At 35.2% G+C, this 22,756-nt stretch overlaps 1 protein-coding gene across 1 annotated transcript; it reads right to left on the bottom strand.

Annotated features, from left to right (window-relative positions):
- Nucleotides 1-21,437: 21,437 nt before the first annotated feature.
- LOC113324109 lies at nucleotides 21,438-21,956 on the bottom strand. Its single transcript, XM_026572445.1, has one exon. The coding sequence runs from the start codon at nucleotides 21,954-21,956 to the stop codon at nucleotides 21,438-21,440; it is 519 nt and encodes a 172-aa protein (XP_026428230.1).
- Nucleotides 21,957-22,756: the final 800 nt, after the last annotated feature.

The raw sequence follows: 22,756 nt of genomic DNA, 5'->3' as shown, positions 1-22,756 counted from the left end.
TCAAAGCTCAACTGTATCCCAACTTTGAAGTAATACTACGGTGATCTGTCTCCCCCTTTATTAATACTTACATCTTTTGCATAAAAAGTAAAACCTATAGATTATTGATTCGCTCCCGTTTACGTAATGATCCTTAAACCATATGTATGTAGTGCGAAGCTACTAAATAATTCTCCCCATTTTTGTCAATAAAATTGGCAAAGGTAAGATAGGTAATGTCAAAATATATCATTATACCCATATAGTCATAAACTCTAACAACAGGAAAATAGGTAATGTCAAATAAAATAAAGGATCTCAAGTTCGATACCTTAGTTGAGACAATCTACACCATATTTATCTTTAAAATCCTTCACTACTAGGTATTTCTATATTTTACTGTACTTGGATACATCTTCAACACACACTTACGGAGCTTATATTTGAAACTTGATCACAAAATTGTCTAAGAAAGACTCCTCAAATATTCTTAAAAGTGAACCTAATGAATTTTTTTTTAATGTTTTTAATACATTGTCTATATTTCTAACACATGTGACATATTAGTATTAACATATACACAAAATACCTTAAAATATTACGAATATATTTGTTATAATATAATTTTGTAACTCAAACTGCATAAATTAATACTAGTAAAGGAAATAATAGTGAATATCGTGTCGAATGGTTTGTTGTTGTATTCTTACACCTTAATAACACCAATATAAGTTATGTTACGTGTATTCTCTCTGTATAAAAGTGTGCAATAACTTTGCAATTGATTTTAATGAAACATCATCTGATTCTCTTCCACTAGAATTAGGGTTTTCAACCTTTCTCGATCATTTATCCTACCTTCAGTAAATCATCTTCAAGATTTGTTTGACTTTTTACTAGGGTTCACTTCATTCTTCTCTAAAATCTTATAACCCGAGATTTTTTATTTCTTCAATTTCTTTAATCATTGTAAGAAACGTAGATTCAACTTCAATTCTCTGAATTTCTCTTAATACAGTGTCCAGTATTATTTCAATAAATCTCCAAGAAGACAATTATCAGACATGGAAAATTCTAAGCACTCTAGGTTTAAAGAGATGTCATGTTTTTGGATATGTAACTGGAGATACACCATGTCCAGAATAATTCACCACAATGGGCGCCCGTACTACCCAAATAATACGATCTTGTTACTCATTAACATCCGATCTCGCCGCGTGGTATTTCCCATTTTGATGGTTCTAACACATTTAGAGAATTGTAAGATAACCTTCAAGATATATTTGGTACTTCATCAGCAACTCATGTTGTTCAATTAACAACAAAGTTTCATAATATGAAACTAATTACTGCTTATGTTACTTTTTATATGACTGAAATTTCTAAAATTAGGGATTATTTTACTGATTATGGATCTGTAATTAGTGATAGAAATCTTTTTGTATCCACTCTTAAAGGTTTACCTACTGAATATGTTGCTTTCTGTACTATCATAATATTAAAAAATCCACCTGTTAATTTTCGTAATCTTCATAATCTTCTTCTAAGTAAAAAAATTATGATTTCTGATTCAAAAAAAAAACACTATTGCTGAAGATAATTCCAAAGATTCGGTAGCCGATACTAATTTTACTTCACACTCCTCATCTGATTCATCTCAGAACCACAATTGTCAGTGTAACTCTGGAAGAGGTTGATTTAATAATTTTAGGGGAAGAAGAATAAATCAATTTCTCAATTCATATGGTAGAGATGGTGGTTGTGGTTGCAATCCAGGAAATGGATTTATTAATCTCAACAGTGTTCAGTTTCCTCCATGAACTTCAAATGAAATGACAACTGTCAAATATGCATTGAATTTGGGCATGCGAATGTATAAAAAGAACTAATTTTACTTATCAAGGTTATGAGAATCCATTAAATGTTGCTTCTATGATGGTATATACTTTTTAAGATGGTATTTTTGGTTAAAGTACTTGTTTTTTTAATTCAGGAGCCAAAAATCATCTTACTTCAAATATGAAAAGTATTCAAATTGCTTCGCACTATACTGGTTCAAACAGCATTGCTACTGCTTTTGGTGAAGGTGTGTTCATTTTTCATTGTGTAAATACTAATGTTATACTACCAAATCATGTGTTGAAATTGAGCAACATATTTCATGTTTTTAGTATCTTTCACATTGTTATATCAATCCATAGATTTTCTAGAGATAATGGTTGTTCTATGACTTTTTATTCCAATGTTTATTATATCAAGGGTCTCAAGTTGGAGAGGACTATTTTTCAAGGGACAACTGAAAACATATTATGCCCAATGTAGTACAAAATCAACCAAAAATTTAACAAATTAACACCAACTCCTTTATCTTGTGTCAAAGTTATACTGCTGAGATTTGGCACAAAAGATTAGGACATCCATCTAATCAGTCTTTATCTAGAATCGGTAAAACTTTACAGATACCTAATATTTGTAATAAGAATTTTTTTTTGTAATGAATGTATACACTAGATAGAATTCATAAACATCCCTTTGCAATGTCTGGCCCGGGTTCCATATATCAATTCCAGTTACTTCATTTAGATCTTTGAAGTCCGGCTTCTACTACTTGTATGTTAGGATATAAGTATTATGTCAATATAGTAGATGAGGTTTGTGAATAATGAGTTAGTTTTTTTTTATCTTTAAATGGTATTGGGCATGAACTGACCTACCCTCATACACCATAATAAAATTGTATGCCATTGTCAAAAGACAAGCATTATTACTCGAGTTTTCTATTTCAGTCAGGCTTATCACATTAGTTCTTGGTAGATGCACTTCAATGTGCCAATATTTTTATAAATAGACTACCTGCAAAATTCTAGTAATTTATTTCTCCCTATCGAGTCTTATTTCAAAGAAACTCAGATTATTATTATTATTAAATGCTTTGGGCGATTATGCTTCCGTTGATTACGACCTTATACTACAACAAAGTTACAACCCGGAAGTAAAACTTGTATTTTCTTTATAATTCTTCTCACAAGGGATACATGTGTATGGATACATATACTGGTAGATTATATATCTCAAGACATGCGGCGTTTAATGAATAAGATTTTCCTCATACAATGATAAATGATTTTTCGTGGGTTGTAGTAGGGAGGTTCAAACTCTCGGACTTGTGAAGATTAAATTTAAAGGTTTAATAAATTATATACAAAATTATTAACAATGGGTGCGAGAGGTAACCAAGACACTAGATTCCACTATTACGCAAAATTGAATGATAAATATTTCAAAACTCTATTCAATTCTTAAGTCCTCTTTTATCTTTAATTCACTATCAATCATACAGATTCTCAAACATTATTTGTAAACCTTAAGCATAGATTATCAAGATATTAAACCAAGCATAACCTATCAAACTGAATAACAAATAATTAAGACAATCATTCAAACAATTTAAAACTCAACAAAAGCAACGATTAGGTGAATTATATAATTAAATGAAATAGTTACCCATTTATGTTGCGTGAATAGCTTCCTCCATTGCCTTGGTTACGAGGGAATTAACTCATCATAGTAAAAATGCTCTCAAAATAATTTATTATGGCTCAAAAATGGTTCACAATGATGAAACGGAGAGAAAATGGTGAAAATCAGGTGTTTGCAACGTTTATAATCGTTGCATAACCCGTTACAAAGAACGATATCTCTTAACTGCTGTAGTCGTTGGAAAACTACGACCCACGTTCCGCTGTCGCTGTTATAGTTGAAGAACGACTGCTCTGGAAGGTCCGTTCTTCGTGTTCTTCACGTTCTTCATCAGCAGCAGCAACAGCAGGAGAGTTCTGAAAACTCTTGATTTCTGCTTCTCTGGCCCTCCTATCGACTCCCAAAACTCTCGACACCCTCTCTAGTAGACCCAAAGAGCCTATTTATACCCAACAACAGCTCCAAATCTCGCCAATAACTCCAATATAATTCTTCATTATGCGGGCAGTGAATAACAATATTTTCCGAATATTTTCTTACCAAACTGGGAATTTCTTGCGTAAACATCCTCCCTCCACGCTCCAAATCGATTCTTCAGGACTCAAAGTGATGCTCGAGCAATTTCACATCATCAGAACACGTCCATAACTCTCCATGACGCATGATTATCATCCTCCAGTGCATGCTTGCCCTGTTTTGAACTCGAGAATCAAAACACGTATCCCAGCCAAATTTGATCGAAACCACCACCCAAACTTTGTTCCTTATGCCAAATCACATCTTTCTGCCAATTTTCAGCGATTGAATCGCACTCTAACCCATTCAGTTTGACAATCAAAATTCTGCCAGTTGAAAACTTCATTTCCCGCCAAAAACACAAATTCAAATTGTTGAAGAAGGTGCCCCTTATCCAGAGTGTTGGGGTGCGAATATCAATTGGGGTGGAAATAGTAATTTTTCTGGGTTCCTCCGGGACATTTCTGGGACGCTTCCGGTGCATTTCTGGGGTGCCTACGATACATTTCTCCGGGGTGTAAAACACTGCTTTTTGAGCCCATTTCGCCGCAAGGGCTTATTTCTCTAAAATTTCCTACAAGAACACAAAATAACACAATAAGTACTTAATCGAGTCTAACAATACAGAACATTGAGAACAAAATAGACATATAAATGCGTCTATCAAATACCCTCAAACTTATTATTTGCTAGTACTCGAGCAAATTTATTCTAGAAAGGAAAATCATTTGAACCTCTAGGTGGCTATAGTAGCGGAGTGTTGTCTCCGGAGGGTTTACCAGAGGTGTACCCACAAAAACTTTACTCCATACCCTAGCTATCTACGCAGAACCTTGGAAGGCACTAAGGAACCTCATTGGTTGGCATACTTATTGCTTATGGGAGGAAGAACCCTGATGCGAAATTCCAATTGATGTACACGAGTTTGCACTCAAGCATACTAAAATTCATATAAAGTGACAGAGCTCTACTCAGATAGTTGCACTATGGACATCATATTCGGAGTCAAACTAATCATATGGATAGAAAAAGGAGATGGAAATAGAAAAATGTAGATGGTTTTGATGTTAACCAAATGATCGATGTTTCACATATCTGTCTGAAGGCCACTGCCAGAATGAACCTATCTTAATGGACTGAGATACCGGTCTGACTAATATCAACATAACTGGAATATACAAGGGAACCAGTGGTCAATAACTTAAATCTAGATCAACAAACTGGCAAATACAAGGGAACCAGCAGTTGACTACACAGAACAATAACCATTTTTATTTATTTTTAACTTAACGGCATGAATAGATCTTTTTGATCCAAGCGCATTCTTCTTGTCAGCAGATTACACGATAGTTCCCATGGGTCCTGCATTCCACGCTTTCTTAGGCGATGGAAACAGGGAGAACACACGCATATTGCTATCCAAGTGTTAATACTTATTCCGATTGGTCTAACTGGTCCGGTCTTTTTTTTTTTTAGTAACTCAGTCACTCTAATTCACCCTAGCAGTGGTAACAACTTGAATCGTGTGCCCCACCTAATCACTTATAGAAACATAGTTTAAACTGAATAAAATAAAAATAAAAATGAAAAGGACTCAACGAGATATGGTACAACTATCATGTTATTTCTAACACCTGAGCTCTGTGCTTTTATGAATAGACTCTTTCGATGTTTCCATCTAATCAGATTGGTTCCTCAACTCCTATAACCACGATGTTCCCATCCACTTAGATTGGTTAGTGCAAACCTTAATAGGCATAAATTTCTAGGCTCTGGAGTTTACTAATTGCAACTAAAAAGTTTCTCCCATACCCCCAAACTTAAATCTAACATTGTCCTCAATGTTCTAAAGATGAAACTAAAAGCATGAACAAGGAGAAACGGTTACTATTTGAAGCAAAAGAGTTAAGGAAGGATATTACCGTGTTGCATGAGATTGGGTTACCTCCCAAGAATTGATAAGTTTAAAGTCTTCATCCAGACTTAGAAAAGGATTGGGCAACTCGAACCATAAAGTAACAGTCGAAATAATTGTGGGTCTTCAAAACCAAAAAGAGCTGACCATAGGAAACTGCAGTGAACCAAGAAAATGGACAAGAAAAGCATTCCCTTACCTAGTTTCCTGAAAACTATCGCTAATTGCGGTTCCACATCATCAGAACACGTCCATAACTCTCCATGACGCGTGATTATCATCCTCCAGTGCATGCTTGCCCTGTTTTGAACTCGAGAATCAAAACACGTATTCCAGTCAAATTTGATCGAAACCACCACCCAAACATTGTTCCTTATGCCAAATCACATCTTTCTGCCAATTTTCAGCGATTGAATCGCACTCTTACTCATTCATTTTGACAATCAAAATTCTGCCAGTTGAAAACTTCATTTCCTGCCAAAAACACAAATTCAAATTGTTGAAGAACGTGCCCCTTATCCAGAGTGCTGGGGTGCGAATATCAATTGGAATGGAAATAGTAATTTTTATGGGTTCCTCCGGGACATTTCTGGGACGCTTCCGGTGCATTTCTGGGGTGCCTACGGTACATTTCTCTGGGGTGTAAAACACTGCTTTTTGAGCCCATTTCGCCGCAAGGGCTTATTTCTCTAAAATTTCCTACAAGAACACAAAATAACACAATAAGTACTTAATCGAGTCTAACAATACAGAACATTGAGAACAAAATAGACACATAAATGCGTCTATCATACAACACCATCTCACTCTGACAATTTTATTCTACAATTTTCAGAACTTTTAATTGACAAAGTTACTTACAAGAGCTCTATTACTACTGTTAATTGAATGTGTTAGAGCATTGCTCATTCGAACTCGCATGTGTTGCTATCTCAAGCATGTTTGTCAATGTTAGTGATCAAAACTATAAGTCTTGATTTCTAGTCTATTATAGCTAAGTCTCGGACTAGGATAGAAAGTGTAGTTGAGCTCAAGGACTTCATGGAGATTCATCATACAAGTAGAAGAACTACTCAAGGAACCGGTGGAACTTCTCGACAAAAATTTATGTGAAGACTTGAACTTATCTATCACTCAAAAGTCTATCTACTCTATCTCCTACTCTTTGAGACTAGAAGTCGTATGCTATATATATATAGACTTTGATTATACACATTTGGTATTTCAAGCCGAGTATACCTCGCCTATCTATATCTCGAAATATGAGTTGGTAAGATTTTGGCTTTAACCAAGTTTATCTTTACCATGTGACGAAAGTCATGATATGTTTCAATCATCTTGAAAATTTCTTTGACGAGAAATGGTGTAACAACTATATAACGTCCTCTAAGAATGTTTTAATGATTGAAATGAGAGTTTAGATTACATAACCAATGGTGAACATAAACATTGTTGTGGAAACACATTTATGTATAAGTCATGTTCCCTGAACCAAAGTTTGCGAACTTTATTGATCAAGAGAACCAGAAGAATGGCGTGAGCCAAGTCCGCGAACTGCCGAAGTTCTCAAACCCGAGAATTTCTGGTGGAGTTGACAAATTACTTGCGTGAAACTAAGTCCGCGAACTCAGTCCACGAACCCAGTCCGCGAACCGGCGAAGTTCTCATACCCGAGAATTTCTACTGGAATTTGTAAACTCTGCTCGGTAACTTAAGTCCGCGAACATAGTCTGCAAACTTGAGAAGGTTATATATCTGAAGATGATTTCTGAACTTAAACTTAAAAAGACTAAGGAATGCAGTTTGCAAACCGTGGCGATAAAAAGTTCATGAATCGATTCAAGTGAATCAAATCATCTTTGCTTCAATTGTGTCTTGTGTAGTACATGAGATTTCCTTGCAATTGAACAACTCTCTAACTAGTTCATTTGAAATCATTTGAACTAGTTATGGTGAAGAAGAACATGGTTGATATGAAATGCTCATATGGCTAACCTTTTGGTTAACTATTGTTGAACCAACAAGTGCATACGTTTGGGTACGGTTAACAAACCTAGAAGCGTGCATTTTCAAGTGTGTGTAACAAGCTAAGTTTTCGATCTAAGGGTTGAGAAATATTAGCTTGAATCTCAATCAGGTTTTCATCTAAAGGTGGATATTGATTGCTTTGTTACCAAGGTAACTTAATTGCAAACCCTTATTTGAAAGACTATATAAGTGGAACTCTTGTATCTGTGCAAAACTAATCCCCACACCCCACGTGTGATACTAGTTTGTATACTAGAGTCGGTTCTCCTTTAACCTTTGGTTTTCTTCTTCTAAAACCAGGTTAACAACTTAAAAGACTTCATTGGGATTGTGAAGCCAGACCGATACTAATTTTATCGTAGTTGTGTGATCTTATCTTGCATCTCCTATCGTACGAGTAGTTTCACATTGATTGGCTTTAGATTGATATCTCCGATAGGAAAGATATAAAAAGTAATCACAAACATCTTCGTCTCATTGTTTGTGATTCTGCAACATCTTGTTTCGCTACTATACGATTAAGATTGTTGTAAGGTGATTGATAACTCTAGGCTGTTCTTCGGGAATATAAGATCGGATTATCAATTGGTTCCTGTTCACCTTGATTATTACCAAAAGACAGAACAAAACCTTTTATGGTTTATCTATGGGAGATAGATTGATCTTTTGATAGACTTTTCTGTGTGAGACAGATTTTTTTATTGTCAAGTCTTCGACTTTGGGTCGTAGCAACTCTTAGTTGTGGGTGAGATCAGCTAAGGGAATCAAGTGTGCAGTATCCTGCTGGGATCAGAGGCGTAGGGAGTACAACTGTACTTTGGATCATTGGAAGACTGATTGGGGTTCAACTACTGTTCGAAGTTAGCTTGGAGTAGGCTAGTGTTTGTAACGGCTTAATATAGTGCGTGTTCAATCTGGACTACGTCCTGGGATTATTCTGCATTTGCGGTTTTCTCGTTAACAAAATTTCTGGTGTCTGTGTTATTTCTATTTTCGCATTATATTTTTTTATATAATTGAAATAACACAGGTTGTGCGTTTGAATCAATCAATTGGAAATCCGACCTTCGGTTGTTGATTGATATTGATTGATCCTTGGATATTAGTCTTTGGTACCATCCAAGTTATTCCTTGTTTTTTATTAGAACTGGCAGTTCTTGCTTGAGTAAATCAAATCAAGAAGAGAGATATAAACTAGTTGATACACTTTTAATTGATTGAGTCTTGTTGATTCTCTTAAAAGTATATTCGAGTTTGTCCATACAGATTTCGAAGCGAAATATTGGATGGTGTTGTTAGACCCCCGGTTTTTCAATTTGTATCAGGGCAGGCAAACACGTTTAAGACCTTACAAGTCTGTGTTTGTAGCAATCTGAGTCTTAGGACAGAATCTCTTACAAATACCAATATGCCTCCTAAAGCTTTCAACTATTTCAGTTTTCTCGGGAATACCTCAAAGGATTGCTCCTTAGTTGATTCTTCTGAATCCCGAGGTAAGAAGATTGTCTCATCTTTTGTTGATCACTCTTCCTCCAATGAGACATTGGACACAATGGCAAAAGCTAAAATGGAGTTCACCAGAATCTCAAAAAATTCTACTGAATTTGTTGATCTTCAGAATCATGATCAAGTCATCGATGAATTTGAAAAGTCTATTGATCGAGAACGTGTACTCTATAACATTATTGAGTCCTTATCTAAGGATATTGAGAAACTCCTTCAAGAAACTAATTTACAGCGTGAAAAAATTAGTGTTCTCGAAAAGATGGTCAAAGAAGGCTCAATTAGAGAGAAACGTATGATCAAGACGCATTCATCTGATCTTGATAGACTTCATGTTGAAAAAGAGAAACTAGAAGCATCCCTTTCACTATCCCATGAACAGTGCAAGTCGTTGGAAAAGGATAACTCTGTCCTAAGGAGAAATTCTTCTGTTCAAATTGTTCCTGACATACAGTACATGAAGAAATACTCTCCAGGAGAATATTGTGTGGAGAAAAGTTTTCATAACTTACCATCTTCTCATAGGGCTGTGAAGTTAAAACAGATGCCGATTTTTGCTTCTCCTCCACGAACCTGTACTTTCTGTAGAAAAAGGAATCACTATGCTATCCATTGGTTTGACAGGAGGAAACAAATAGCTAAACTTCACAATTTGCTTCGTTTCACTGTCAATGGAACAAACAGCCAGTCGACTACAGCAGTGAACCTTATGTCCAAAGGAAACCAGACAACTTATAAAAAAGATCTCTTCCCTAGAAATCATTACAGGACGCTTGTGAATTCTAGTGGAATAAATCCTTGTGCTTCTAATGAAAGGATTTTCTGTGCTTATAAGAACAACTCTGGTAAGTCTAAGTCTAGAGTATGGAGACCCATTTTGGAAAATCCTTTAGAACCGATTTCTAGAGGTCCTAGACTCAGTAATCAGAAAATTTCTTCATCAGAGCTTTCAAGAAGGGCTGTGAAAAATTTCCCTAAAATTGGAAGCAGTCAAGGGAAGACAAGAAATATTGAGGTCAAATATCCAAATGGAAATCACAAGTATACTCTCAACACCTATGGTGAGACAACGTCTCCCTTTGCTATCTAGTAGTAGAAGGCTCCATCAATGTATCTAACTTGAGAGACACAAGGATGATGTTTGAGAGACACTCAAGTATTTAGTTGTTTTTCCTCTGTGCGTATCTTACGATAAAGGAACTCTATGAATACGGTTCCCAAAGAAGAAGTTAACTCTACTATGGAGAAAGATCTCAAAGGAAGTAATTCAGCTCAAGAGTTTATCCTGAAATAGATGCTTGAAAGGAAAGAGTACAACTCTTGGATTGAAGAATCTTTAAAGGATTTAATTCTCGTTCAGAAAGAAGTAAAGAGCGAAATTGCTAACCTTCAACTGCAGTTAAACCAGCTCATTGATGGACAAACAAGAATCCTTGGTACTCTAACTATCTTGATCAGGAATCAGAAGAAAGTTATTCTTCACTGTGCTAAGGATCGACATTTTGCTCGCATCGTTGATCGAAAAACTAACGTTCTAACTCATGAACATGGGATCTACGATCAACAAGATCAAGGATATTAGTGATTCCTATTTCGATGGACCATTCCAGAGGTATGAAATCATCAAGGAAAACTGAGTTTTATTTATGTTGCCTAGTATGTCTTCTTTTTGATTTAGTTGGAAGAATAACTAGTGCTTTGAATAACAATGATTGTGACTACACATAGTTATTATTTTTCATCTTCTTGTTCTTTTTTTTAGGTTTATTGGTTTAAATTATAAAAACTATTTGGAAGATGATGTTTTTCCAGTATTAATCTTTATGATTTGTTATATTGCAATTTATTACGGGATATTGGTGTTTATGTCCGTGAACTATGTTCGTCCCATACTTTGTCAAAAGTAAAGTCGTTCGTGATCGGTATTCACGTATTGATAAAAGAATGAATGGACTTTTGACAAATACAAAAGTTAAGCCTATGTTGTCAAATATTTGATGGAAGATAGTTTAAAATCTTTTGTTTTCAAGGATTATGTCTATTAATATCGTTATGCAAATAGTGGTGGAAAATAGAATGAATCCTTGTGTATTCCACAGTATTGATCATCCCTGATCCATATTTTATGTACTACTGTGAGGCCGCATAATGTATGTTATGTTGATCATTATACAACCAAGTTGATTTTTTAGCTTACTTGTTGTTCCGTGAGATATGTTATGTCGAGCATATTGAACTAAATTAATCATCTTGTTTGGTTATTTAGTTATTTCTCCGTAAGTTTTTCTTATGTTGAGCAAAAAAATTGACAATTAAATTGATTATTTTTGTGATTAATTTGGTTGTGTATTCCAATTAGATTAATTATGGGTTCTCTTGAAATTAATCTAGTTGAGTATTTTTGTGTCTCCATAAGTTCTCTTATGTTGAGCATAATCAATTGAATTGATCACTTTTTGTGTTTAAGTTGATTGCGTACTTCGATTAAATTAATCATGGGTTTACTTGTGATTAATTTGATTGAGTTTTTGGATATAGGAAATCATTCTCATGGTTTTTTGTGTCCAATAAAAACCGTTCTTTTCTTTCGAAATTAAGGTCGCTCTTGTTGTTCTTTCGGGAATGACATCAAATGGGGGAGAGTTCTTTTGAACTTGTGCTTAACGGTCATATCTTGAGGGGTGTCGGCTGTGGAATTTTAGAGGGGTTATCTTGTATCTTTAAACTCCTTGTTGAATGCATTTAGCTTCGGCTTAATGATTACATCTAAATTAGTTGGTATGTATTTTTTTCCTTTTGTCATGAAATGTCTCTCTCGGAAATTTCATTATGATCCCTTTCTTGTAGGTTTGCCAATTTTATTGACAAAAAGGGGGAGAATTAATATGTAGTTCATACTACAAATACATATAGTTTTTGGATCATTCTGTAAGGGGGAGTGGTTTCCATGTAAGATGGAGTATTGACTAAGAGGGAGTGATACATATCACCATAATATTATTGTTGAAGTTGTGATACAATTGAACTTTGACGATGTGTAATAATACTATGACACTGTATAACAATGATCGAGAACTATGTTTTCTCATTGTTATAGCTACGGATCTTCAACAACGGTGAAGCTAAACTTACAACCTTTGGGATCATTGGAGTATTTGGAAGTGACGAAGATTTCGAGGAATGTTGAAGATTAGACATGTGGAATATGAGCTACTAATGTTTCTTTTTTTTTGTATTCCATATGTATTGATAGTTTTGTCACTAAAATTGACAAAGGGGGAGATTGTTAGAGCATTGCTCGATCGAACTCGCATGCGTTGCTATCTCAAGCATGTTTGTCAATGTTAGTGATCAAAACTATAAGTCTTGATTTCTAGTCTATTATAGCTAAGTCTCGGACTAGGATAGAAAGTGTAGTTGAGATCAAGGACTTCATGGCGATTCATCATACAAGTAGAAGAACTACTCAAGGAACCGTTGGAACTTCTCGACAAAAAGGTATGTGAAGACTTGAACTTATCTATCACTCAAAAGTCTATCTACTCTATCTCCTACTCTTTGAGACTAGAAGTCGTATGCTATATATATATAGACTTTGATTATACACATTTGGTATTTCAAGCCGAGTATACCTCACCTATCTATATCTCGAAATATGAGTTGGTAAGATTTTCGCTTTAACCAAGTTTATCTTTACCATGTGACGAAAGTCATGATATGTTTCAATCATCTTGAAAATTGCTTTGACGAGAAATGGTGTAACAACTATATAACGTCCTCTAAGAATGTTTCAATGATTAAAATGAGAGTTTAGATTACATAACCAATGGTGAACATAAGCATTGTTGTGGAAACACATTTATGTATAAGTCCTATTCCGTGAACCAATGTTTGCAAACTTTGTTGATCAAGAGAACCAGAAGAATGGCGTGAGCCAAGTACGCGAACTGCCGAAGTTCTCAAACCCGAGAATTTCTGCTGGAGTTAACAAACTACTTGCGTGTAACTAAGTCCGCGAACTCAGTCCACGAACCCAGTCCGCGAATCGGAGAAGTTCTCATACCCGAGAATTTCTACTGGAATTTGTAAACTCTGCTCGGTAACTTAAGTCCGCGAACATAGTCTGCAAACTTGAGAAGGTTATATATCTGAAGATGATTTCCGAACTTAAACTTAAAAAGACTAAGGAATGCAGTTTGCAAACCGTGGCGATAAAAAGTTCATGAACCGATTCAAGTGAATCAAATCATCTTTGCTTCAATTGTGTCTTGTGTAGTACATGATATTTCCTTGCAATTGAACAACTCTCTAACTAGTTCATTTGAAATCATTTGAACTAGTTATGGTGAAGAAGAACATGGTTGATATGAAATGCTTATATGGCTAACCTTTTGGTTAACTATTGTTGAACCAACAAGTGCATACGTTTGGGTACGGTTAACAAACCTAGAAGCGTGCATTTTCAAGTGTGTGTAACAAGATAAGTTTTCGATCTAACGGTTGAGAAATATTAGCTTGAATCTAAATCAGGTTTTCATCTAACGGTGGATATTGATTTCTTTGTTACCAAGGTAACTTAATTGCAAACCCTGATTTGAAAGACTATATAAGCGGAACTCTAGTATCTGTGCAAAACTAATCCCCACACCTCACGTGTGATACTAGTTTTCATATTAGAGTCGGTTCTCCTTTAACCTTTGGTTTTCTTCTTCTAAAATCAGGTTAACGACTTAAAGACTTCATTGGGATCGTGAATCCAGACCGATACTAATTTTATCATAGTTGTGTGATCTTATCTTGCATCTTCTATCGTACGAGTAGGATCACATTGATTGGATTGAGATTGATATCTCCGATAGGAAAGATATAAAAAGTAATCACAAACATCTTCGTCTCATTGTTTGTGGTTCCGCAACATCTTGTTTCGCTATTATACGATTAAGATTGTTGTGAGGTGATTGATAACTCTAGGATGTTCTTCGGGAATATAAGATCGGATTATCAATTGGTTCCTGTTCACCTTGATTATTATCAAAAGATAGAACAAAACCTTTTATGGTTTATCTATGGGAGACAGATTGATCTTTTGATAGACTTTTCTGTGTGAGACAGATTTGTTTATTGTCAAGTCTTCGACTTTGGGTCGTAGCAACTCTTAGTTGTGGGTGAGATCATCTAAGGGAATCAAGTGCCCAGTATCCTTCTGGGATCAGAGGCGTAGGGAGTACAACTGTACCTTGGATCAGTGGGAGACTGATTGGGGTTCAACTACAGTCCAGTCCGAAGTTAGCTTGGATTAGGATATTGTCTGTAGAGGCTTAATATAGTGTGTGTTCAATCTGGACTAGGTCCTGGGGTTTTTCTGAATTTGCGGTTTCCTCGTTAACAAAATTTCTGGTGTCTGTGTTATTTCTATTTCCGCATTATATTTGTTTATATAATTTAAATAATATAGGTTGTGCATTTGAATCAATCAATTGGAAATCCGACCTTTGGTTGTTGATTGATATTGATTGACCCTTGGATATTAGTCTTTGGTACCATCCAAGTTATTCCTTGTATTTGATTAGAACTCGCAGTTCTTGCTTGAGTAAATCAAATCAAGAAGAGAGATATAAACTCGTTAATATACTTTTAATTGATTGAGTCTTGTTGATTCTCTTAAAAGTATACTCGAGTTTGTCTATACAGATTTCTAAGCGAAATATTGGGTGGTGCTGTTAGACCCCCGCTTTTTCAGTATGGGTAATGTCACTTCTGCTACATTCATATTTCCACTTCTGCTAAACTTATGAATACAACAAATATTATTTTTTCTTCTAATACTTCTGGTCACTCAATGATCACTGGAGCTAAAGATAATACTTTCAAACCTAAAACTTATTTCTCTGTTAAGCATATTATTCCTCTACCCTTCTTGCTACTATATTGTCTAAAATTCCAACTTTCTTTGCACAAGCTTTCATAGAGACCTAAACTAGATGTATGTTATGATTAAAGAAACAAAAACACCAATTGTTGCCGGAAGTTGGATTTTAGTACCACCCTATCCTTCACAAAACCTACTAAGATGTAAAGTGTGCTGAATTAAAAATAAACCAGATTGTACTATTGATAAATACAAATTTAGATTAATTGGCAAGAAAATGGTTTCATCAATTAGAAGGCTTTAACTACACAAAAAAAAATTCAACCCCGTTGTGAAACCTACTAAAACTAGAATTGTACTTTCTATAGTAGTAAATTATAACTGGTCACTGAAACAACTTGATGTAAATACTGTTTTTATTCATGGTACGTTAGAAGAAGAACAAGTTTATATGGTACAACTCCAAGATAAAGATCACCCAGATTATGTATGTAGAGTACAAAAGTCTCTTTACGTCTTAAAAGAATCTCCTGAAAAGCTTGGTAAGAGAAACTTGCAGAGGTCGTTCAAAGTTTGAAGTTTAAATCATCTATGGAAGATACTTCTTTGTTTATTCAGAAAGTGGGTTCAATAATGACAATGTTTCTTGCATATTGTGATCAGGGACGGGCCTAGCAAGGGGCTAACCCGGGCTATAGCCCGTCCCTAATTTTAGCTAGTCAAAATTTTTTTACACACAGTTTCTTAAAAATAGTAATTAGCCCACCTTTGTTTCTAAAAATTAGTAGTTAGCCAATCGTTATTTCTAATTAATCCTTGTAGTGTAGTACAAATAATTTTTAGCCCCAAATCTTGTCTAAAACATAAAATTTTATTTGTCACATCCATTTACTTTTTCATTTTTCTTTTATAAACCATAAATTTCTTTGTCTAATAGCTTTTCGAAGTTAAAATTTTGCAGTTTTTAAAGTTGTACTTATCTATTTATCTAGTACTTTACAGACAAATTCCATTTAACCATTATTTATCTAACTCGTTGCAAAAAAATTGGCGCGGCCTTCGACCGCATTGACGACTAATAATATTTTAGCCCTACCCTATAAAGATTTCTGGGTCCGTCCCTGGTTATGATGATAATATTATTACCAGGAATCCTATTGATTATTGTGATTTTTTGATTCCTTACTTCAATAAAAAAATAATCTTGTTAAAGAACTTGATCAACTTCACTATTTTCTGGGTTTAGAAGTTAAAAATGAATAAGAATAACTTGTTTCTTTAACAAAATAAATATGCACTAGATATTTTGCAGAAGTATAATATGTTGGTTTCGAAGGCATGTACATCTCCTTGTCCACCAGGTACAAGAAGGAGTGCTAATAATAGTGAAGTACTTTCAAATCCAACCGTATATCGATTTTTAGTCAATTCTCATGAATATTTAACTTGGTCCATATATGGAATAGCTTATGCCGTAAATTAAGTTTGTCAATTTATTCATTCTTCTAGCTCTGTTTATTTAACTGCAGCTAAGAGAATCCTTAGGTATATAAAAGGTACACTTGGTCATGGTCTGTATTTCACTAAAGGTACGGTTGTTATTTATGGTTATACTGATGTTGATTGGGATGCATATCCACATACTAGAAGGTCTGTTAGTGGATACTTTATTTTGTTCAGTGATAATTCCATTTTATGATCTCTAAAGAAGCAGCCAACGATTTCAATAAGCTCTAATGAAGATGAATGTAGAGCTTTTGCCTCAAAAATTGTTGAACTCATTTGTATATGTCAGTTGCATAAAGATTTACGTATTTACATAACTAGTCATCTTGTTCTCGCATGTGATAATAAGAGTTCTATTTCTTTAGCTTCAAATCCAGTCTTCTTACCTAGTCCTCCTAGATAAATTTGATTAACTCCTTCTTCATACAAATCCATTGAAAATATACTTTGTCATGTTGATAACAAGACAGGATTTCCGAGTGACCACATATAGCTGAAAATGTGGTGGTACTAAAATACACCACCAACTTTTTGTTAGGCAACATGTATGGGCTAAACCTAAATATAATTCCGAGAGTTCAACTTAATGAATCTCAATCAATAAATAATACTCAGAATTTGTATCTCTTTCTCTCACAATTAGAATGTTAACAGAGACTAATCCGTGAATCTGATTTGTGTAAGAGAGTACTTGGAAGATTCCAAAGATCAATATCCAAGAATCAATCAAGTCGTATCCAATCAATTACAATGGATATATCTACTTTTAATGATTTACGTACAACCTGTGATATTTCAATTATGAAGATAAAAAATATAATGTGGAAAAATAAATAACACAGACACAAGAAATTTTGTTAACAAGGAAACCATAAATGCAGAAAAACCCCAAGACCTAGTCCAGATTGAACACCAAACTGAATTAATCCGCTACAGACTTTAGCATACTATCAAAACTTTGGACTGGAATGTAGTTGAGACCGAATTAAACCGTCACAACAATTCAACTCCAGTCGCGCTCCCTACGCCTCTTGAATCCCAGCAGAACTCCGCGCAGTTGATTCCCTTAATTGACGTCATTTACATCCTAAGAGTTGTTTCAACTCAATTGAAGACTTTAAACCAATCTTCCTCCCACAGATAAGCCTATATGTGATTTCCGTTCCGATTAATATCAAGGTGAGGTAGGAAATCGAATGCAGTAGACAAAGTCTAGCAAATCTCAAAATTCGGCCTTATGACTCCTGAAGAGCATCCTAAATTATTAGTTACTTCACAAGTATAAACTTGTGGAATCACAAAGTCTGAGGCGAAGATACTTTGCGATTTATATCTATGTTGTATGTTGGAGAAAGACTCAACAATCAAACAACATATACACGAATTATCAAGATAAAAATAGTTGGACTTGGCTTCACGAATCCCTACGTGAAGTCTTTTTAGTCGCTAAACCCTAGAAGGGTTTTTAGGAGAGGACGACTCTAGTTTATAACTAATACACACATGAATGGTGTCGGGGATTAAAAGATCGCATTTATTTGAGGTTGTCCTTATATAGACTATCAAGTTCAAGGTTGCTTTGGATTTAAAATAAGGTAGTTTTGGAATCAAACAATCAGTAATCACCATTAGATGCAAAACTTGACTTGAGATTAACATAATAGAATATACACTCTGGTTATGATGAACCGTAACTGAACCATGTATAATGATGTTTTCATAAAGGTTATCCGAAACTAGCCAATTGAAATATAAGCTTAACCATTTTTATATAAAACATTAAGATTTTAATCTTCAGTCACGAATGTGATCAATCATGTCTAGATGTGTTTTTAGAGATTTATTTAAATGCTGATTATCTCGTAGAGATACTTCTAATGCATTTGAAAATATTAGACATGGTAAGTACGTATACAGGATACGTGTACTATAACATGTTCGCGAACATTTTTTGTCATGGTATGTATACCCTTAAGAAAAAATATGTTCAGGAACATACAAATCTTTTATGGTTTGCATACCGGATATGAGTATCAATTTTGTTTGGAAACCCCGTTTGCATACTAGGTATGCATACCTTTCTGGTTCACGAGTCAACAGATTTTTGTGGTATGGATACCGGATATGCATACCAAAAAATCATTTCCGAACTAAAGATACGTCGGTACATGTACTGGATACATGTATCGCGGCTCCAGATTTATAACAATTCTCCCAATATGTGAACTGGTATGCATACTGTATCTAGAGTTTACAGTAGTTCTGTATCTCTATAATAATGAATTCAAAACATTCCCGAATAACCTCAATGATACACTGTTCCAGGCTATTTTCAAATTATTAAATCTTGAATCACGATTAGGTCGTAAACATAAATTGATTCTAAAAATAGTCAAAGGGATGAAAAATAGGAAAAATGGATATAGGAAATAGGTAAACCCTTTTTAACCTTACATATTTTATATTCATTTGTCTGTGAACATGTATTCTGTTTTGACCATTGACTATTCTTTTTCATATTCATTTGTCTGTGAATATGTAGTCTGTTTTGACCATTGACTATTTTTGGTATGTGGTGGTGACTAGTGAGTACTTAGTTAGAACAGCAACTCTGATGGGCCAGACCTCGGCCTACAATTTCATCGTGAAAGCAGCCAGCCCTGTGGATAGCAGCAATGCAACTCTAACAGCACTCGACTTGGCTACACCAGCAACATTTGCATATGCAAATCAACCCCCTGGCTTTCGTTGAAGACTTCAAACGATCAATGGTAAGGACGGAAAGCTTGACTCCACTTACCGGCAGAAACGGTCGCAGCTGTAGGGTCACTACCTAATAGGTTGGTTTGATTAAGAACACCATTTTATTGTAGCTCTGGTTTCTAATTACTGAAACTTTACTTTGTGTAAATTTTCCATTTACTGAAAATGTAAAAACTGGACATTGTCAAGGGTGAAGCCCAAAGTGAACAATATTGCCATTACATATAGTACAAGATGAGCACAGCACAGGACAGCTTCCGGTCCTCAAGATTTCTGCTCTTGTTAGCATGCATTCTCTATCATATATTTCTCTGCATAAACCGTTGTGCTTGTGCACCACTCATTTCCTTTGCAGCATGGGACTTCCTCTCCTTCAAGCAGACAAGCTTTAGCTGCATCTTGCTTCAGAATCCCTTCTCTTATGCTCTTGAAAGTACATCACAAATGCCATGGAAATCAAAATTTGATAAATAAAAACATTACAGGGTCAACTTGCATGTTTGTTCTTCCACGCCCACTACTGTGCCAGAAGGCCCTGCAAGTTTCAAGCAAGATAGAGATAAACCAAACCAAAACACCATCAGCCTTCTGCATGGTAACGAACAAAGAAACTGTAACAAGAAGCTGTTAGCTATTATTTCCATCATACCAATACCAATAGCAATAAGTTAGCATCGTGTATACCTGGTGGAAACGATCAAGGTCAACAACTGAACTGGCCGAAACATGTGATTCAGCATAACCAAGTTCCTGCAGTTCCATGCCGCAAGATACTAAGAAACATCAACTAACACCCAAATCGTGTAACTAAAAACCATTAGGACTTGATGAAATCCCCAAGACAATAGCAAGATGCAATAAGTTGCAGAATTTACATCAGCATTTTGATGACCAGCGAAACCAGATCCCTGGTACTGAAATCGAAAAACATCCACATGTTATGGGTGATTCAAAGTCAACATATGTCGTACCACAGCAATCAACTAACAGACGACTAAGACACTGACCGGTGAATTTAAAGAAGGTTGCTGCAGCTGTTGGTGGTGACGGTGTGAGGCCATTGAACGAAACAGGCAACAAGAAAACCAGATGCTAGGCCAATGAACTGAAGTTTTAATCACATTAATACATTTTCAACATGCTTAATACAAATAGCTTTGGAAGGCATAATTATCAGCACAAAAGCTAAGAATTCAAGCATGTGTGGCCCTTTAAGTTTGTATGGACAGATTAGGGAACATGTTTAGTGTCCCGGTCATGCGATATGTAATCTCCATTAGCCAGCTGAGCTAATGCATCCACGGAGCTTATAGTGTGTTGCCTGGTGTCACTGTGTTTGCAGTCACTATTTCAAGCACTTGGGTCCAGTAACTGATCATGCAATAATTTGGGGAAATAGTGGTTAGCAGGCCCTAAACTAAAATATTCCTCTAGGATTTAAACGCTTACGCACAGGTGATTCTCTCAGACACACTCCAGTCACTGGACTAGTTATTTGTTTCAGTCAGCTTTGTTAAAAGCTTTGTTTCACTGGACTAATTTCCAGCACCTCAACTTTCTGGAACTAGCACAGCATAATCTTTTACGAATTTAGATTCGTCATTCATTGGTAATCAAATCCTTGAAGATTGAAACTTTACAATAAACCTCTTCCCCAACCCATAATTCAAAATTATATGGCATATCTTGGGCACAGTAGGTTGAAATGCAAGGTTCTTAATACTATTTTGCAGATCTTAAATTCACACTACATACATATCAAAATGCATATATCGTACCATTAACACGAAAGGATAAAATTTTCATTAGAATAAGAAATACCTCTAAATTGAGACAAGCTACACCATAATTATCTGTGAACATTCTTCAGAAGTACTACTAGGTAGCTCTAGATTTAACTGCACTTGGATACATCTTCAATAGCTCCGGAGCTTCTACCTCAAACTTGATCACAAACTTCTCCAGAAAAGATTCATAATTGTAATTTAGAAGTGAAATTAAGGAAAACTGATTCTTGATCAAACCTTTGCAGGTTAACAATTTATAAACAGAACACCTAGGTATGATTCTCTTCTCCAAGCTATAACAAAAAATACAGGGGTATTTGGCAACATAAGACGAACTGTAACCCATTTGATTCACCAGGTAATCCATTATCGAGGTTATCTTTTTCACAGAAGTAAGCATACACTGAGGATGGATTTTAAATGCATTATGAATTTCATCTTCAGACAAACCAAATCTCCTGTATAAATCCATCTTTAACTCCCAATTAGAATTGCTCAACGCTGTAAATGCCTGGATAGCTCCAAGAAAATTACATTTAAAAGGATGGATACCCATACCCTTAATCTTTTCAACAATCTCGTTGAATTTACCAGTTCTTGTCGTAAACATTCTCGGTTGGTTAATTATAAACCTAGAAATATTGGATTGAGGGACACCTTCATTTCTCAATAGATGAATGTTGGGCATCACATCTTTTATACCAAAACTTCCCGTGAAAATCTAAGCATTGCGTTTGATAATGGTGATTACACTCTTGTCACAGTGAACAATGTTCTTCAGGATATCAAAAGAAAGCATTATGCTCTGTGATTTAGTCTCAAGGATACGTTTGTTACTGGAGAGGAACTTTGCAAGGTCAATTCCAGAAAATCCCTTAGAGTTGAAAAAATCAAATTTAGGTTTAAGGGTTTTCTCAGGATTGTATAAAAGGATTAAGGGATTCTTTTTAATGAGATTAGAGATATAGGGTTTAGTAAACCCAAAGTTTTCAAGTAGGTTTAAGACTGAATCTGGTTTTGATGAAGTTTTGAAATTGAGTTTTTTAGAAGCAGAGATAGCTTCATCAGCTGATAATCCACATGAATTGATTAAGTAATTCACTACAAATGAAGAAGATGAAGAATTGATGTGAATGAAAACAGATCTAAACCTGATAAGAGAAACGGTTGTTGAATTACCTCCATTAATAAAGCTCCTAGCAACTGTACGGCCCAGAGACGACAACATTGGGAGAAGAGGAAGAAAAGAAAAGAGACTGGAGGAACCTGAATTTGTTAAAGAACTCACTGGTAATGGATGTAGGTGGACTTGAATTGAACTCACTAGAAAATGAAAGATTTTTTGGGGACCAATTCTTTTTCCCCCCTCGAGGGGACCATGATATGGTTAGGCCAACTTCTCTACACTTG

Source organism: Papaver somniferum, chromosome 11 (assembly GCF_003573695.1).
Source record: "Papaver somniferum cultivar HN1 chromosome 11, ASM357369v1, whole genome shotgun sequence".
Taxonomy (NCBI): domain Eukaryota; kingdom Viridiplantae; phylum Streptophyta; class Magnoliopsida; order Ranunculales; family Papaveraceae; genus Papaver; species Papaver somniferum.
Note: the sequence above shows the minus strand (reverse complement) of the source record. Positions and strands in the feature narration are given on the sequence as shown.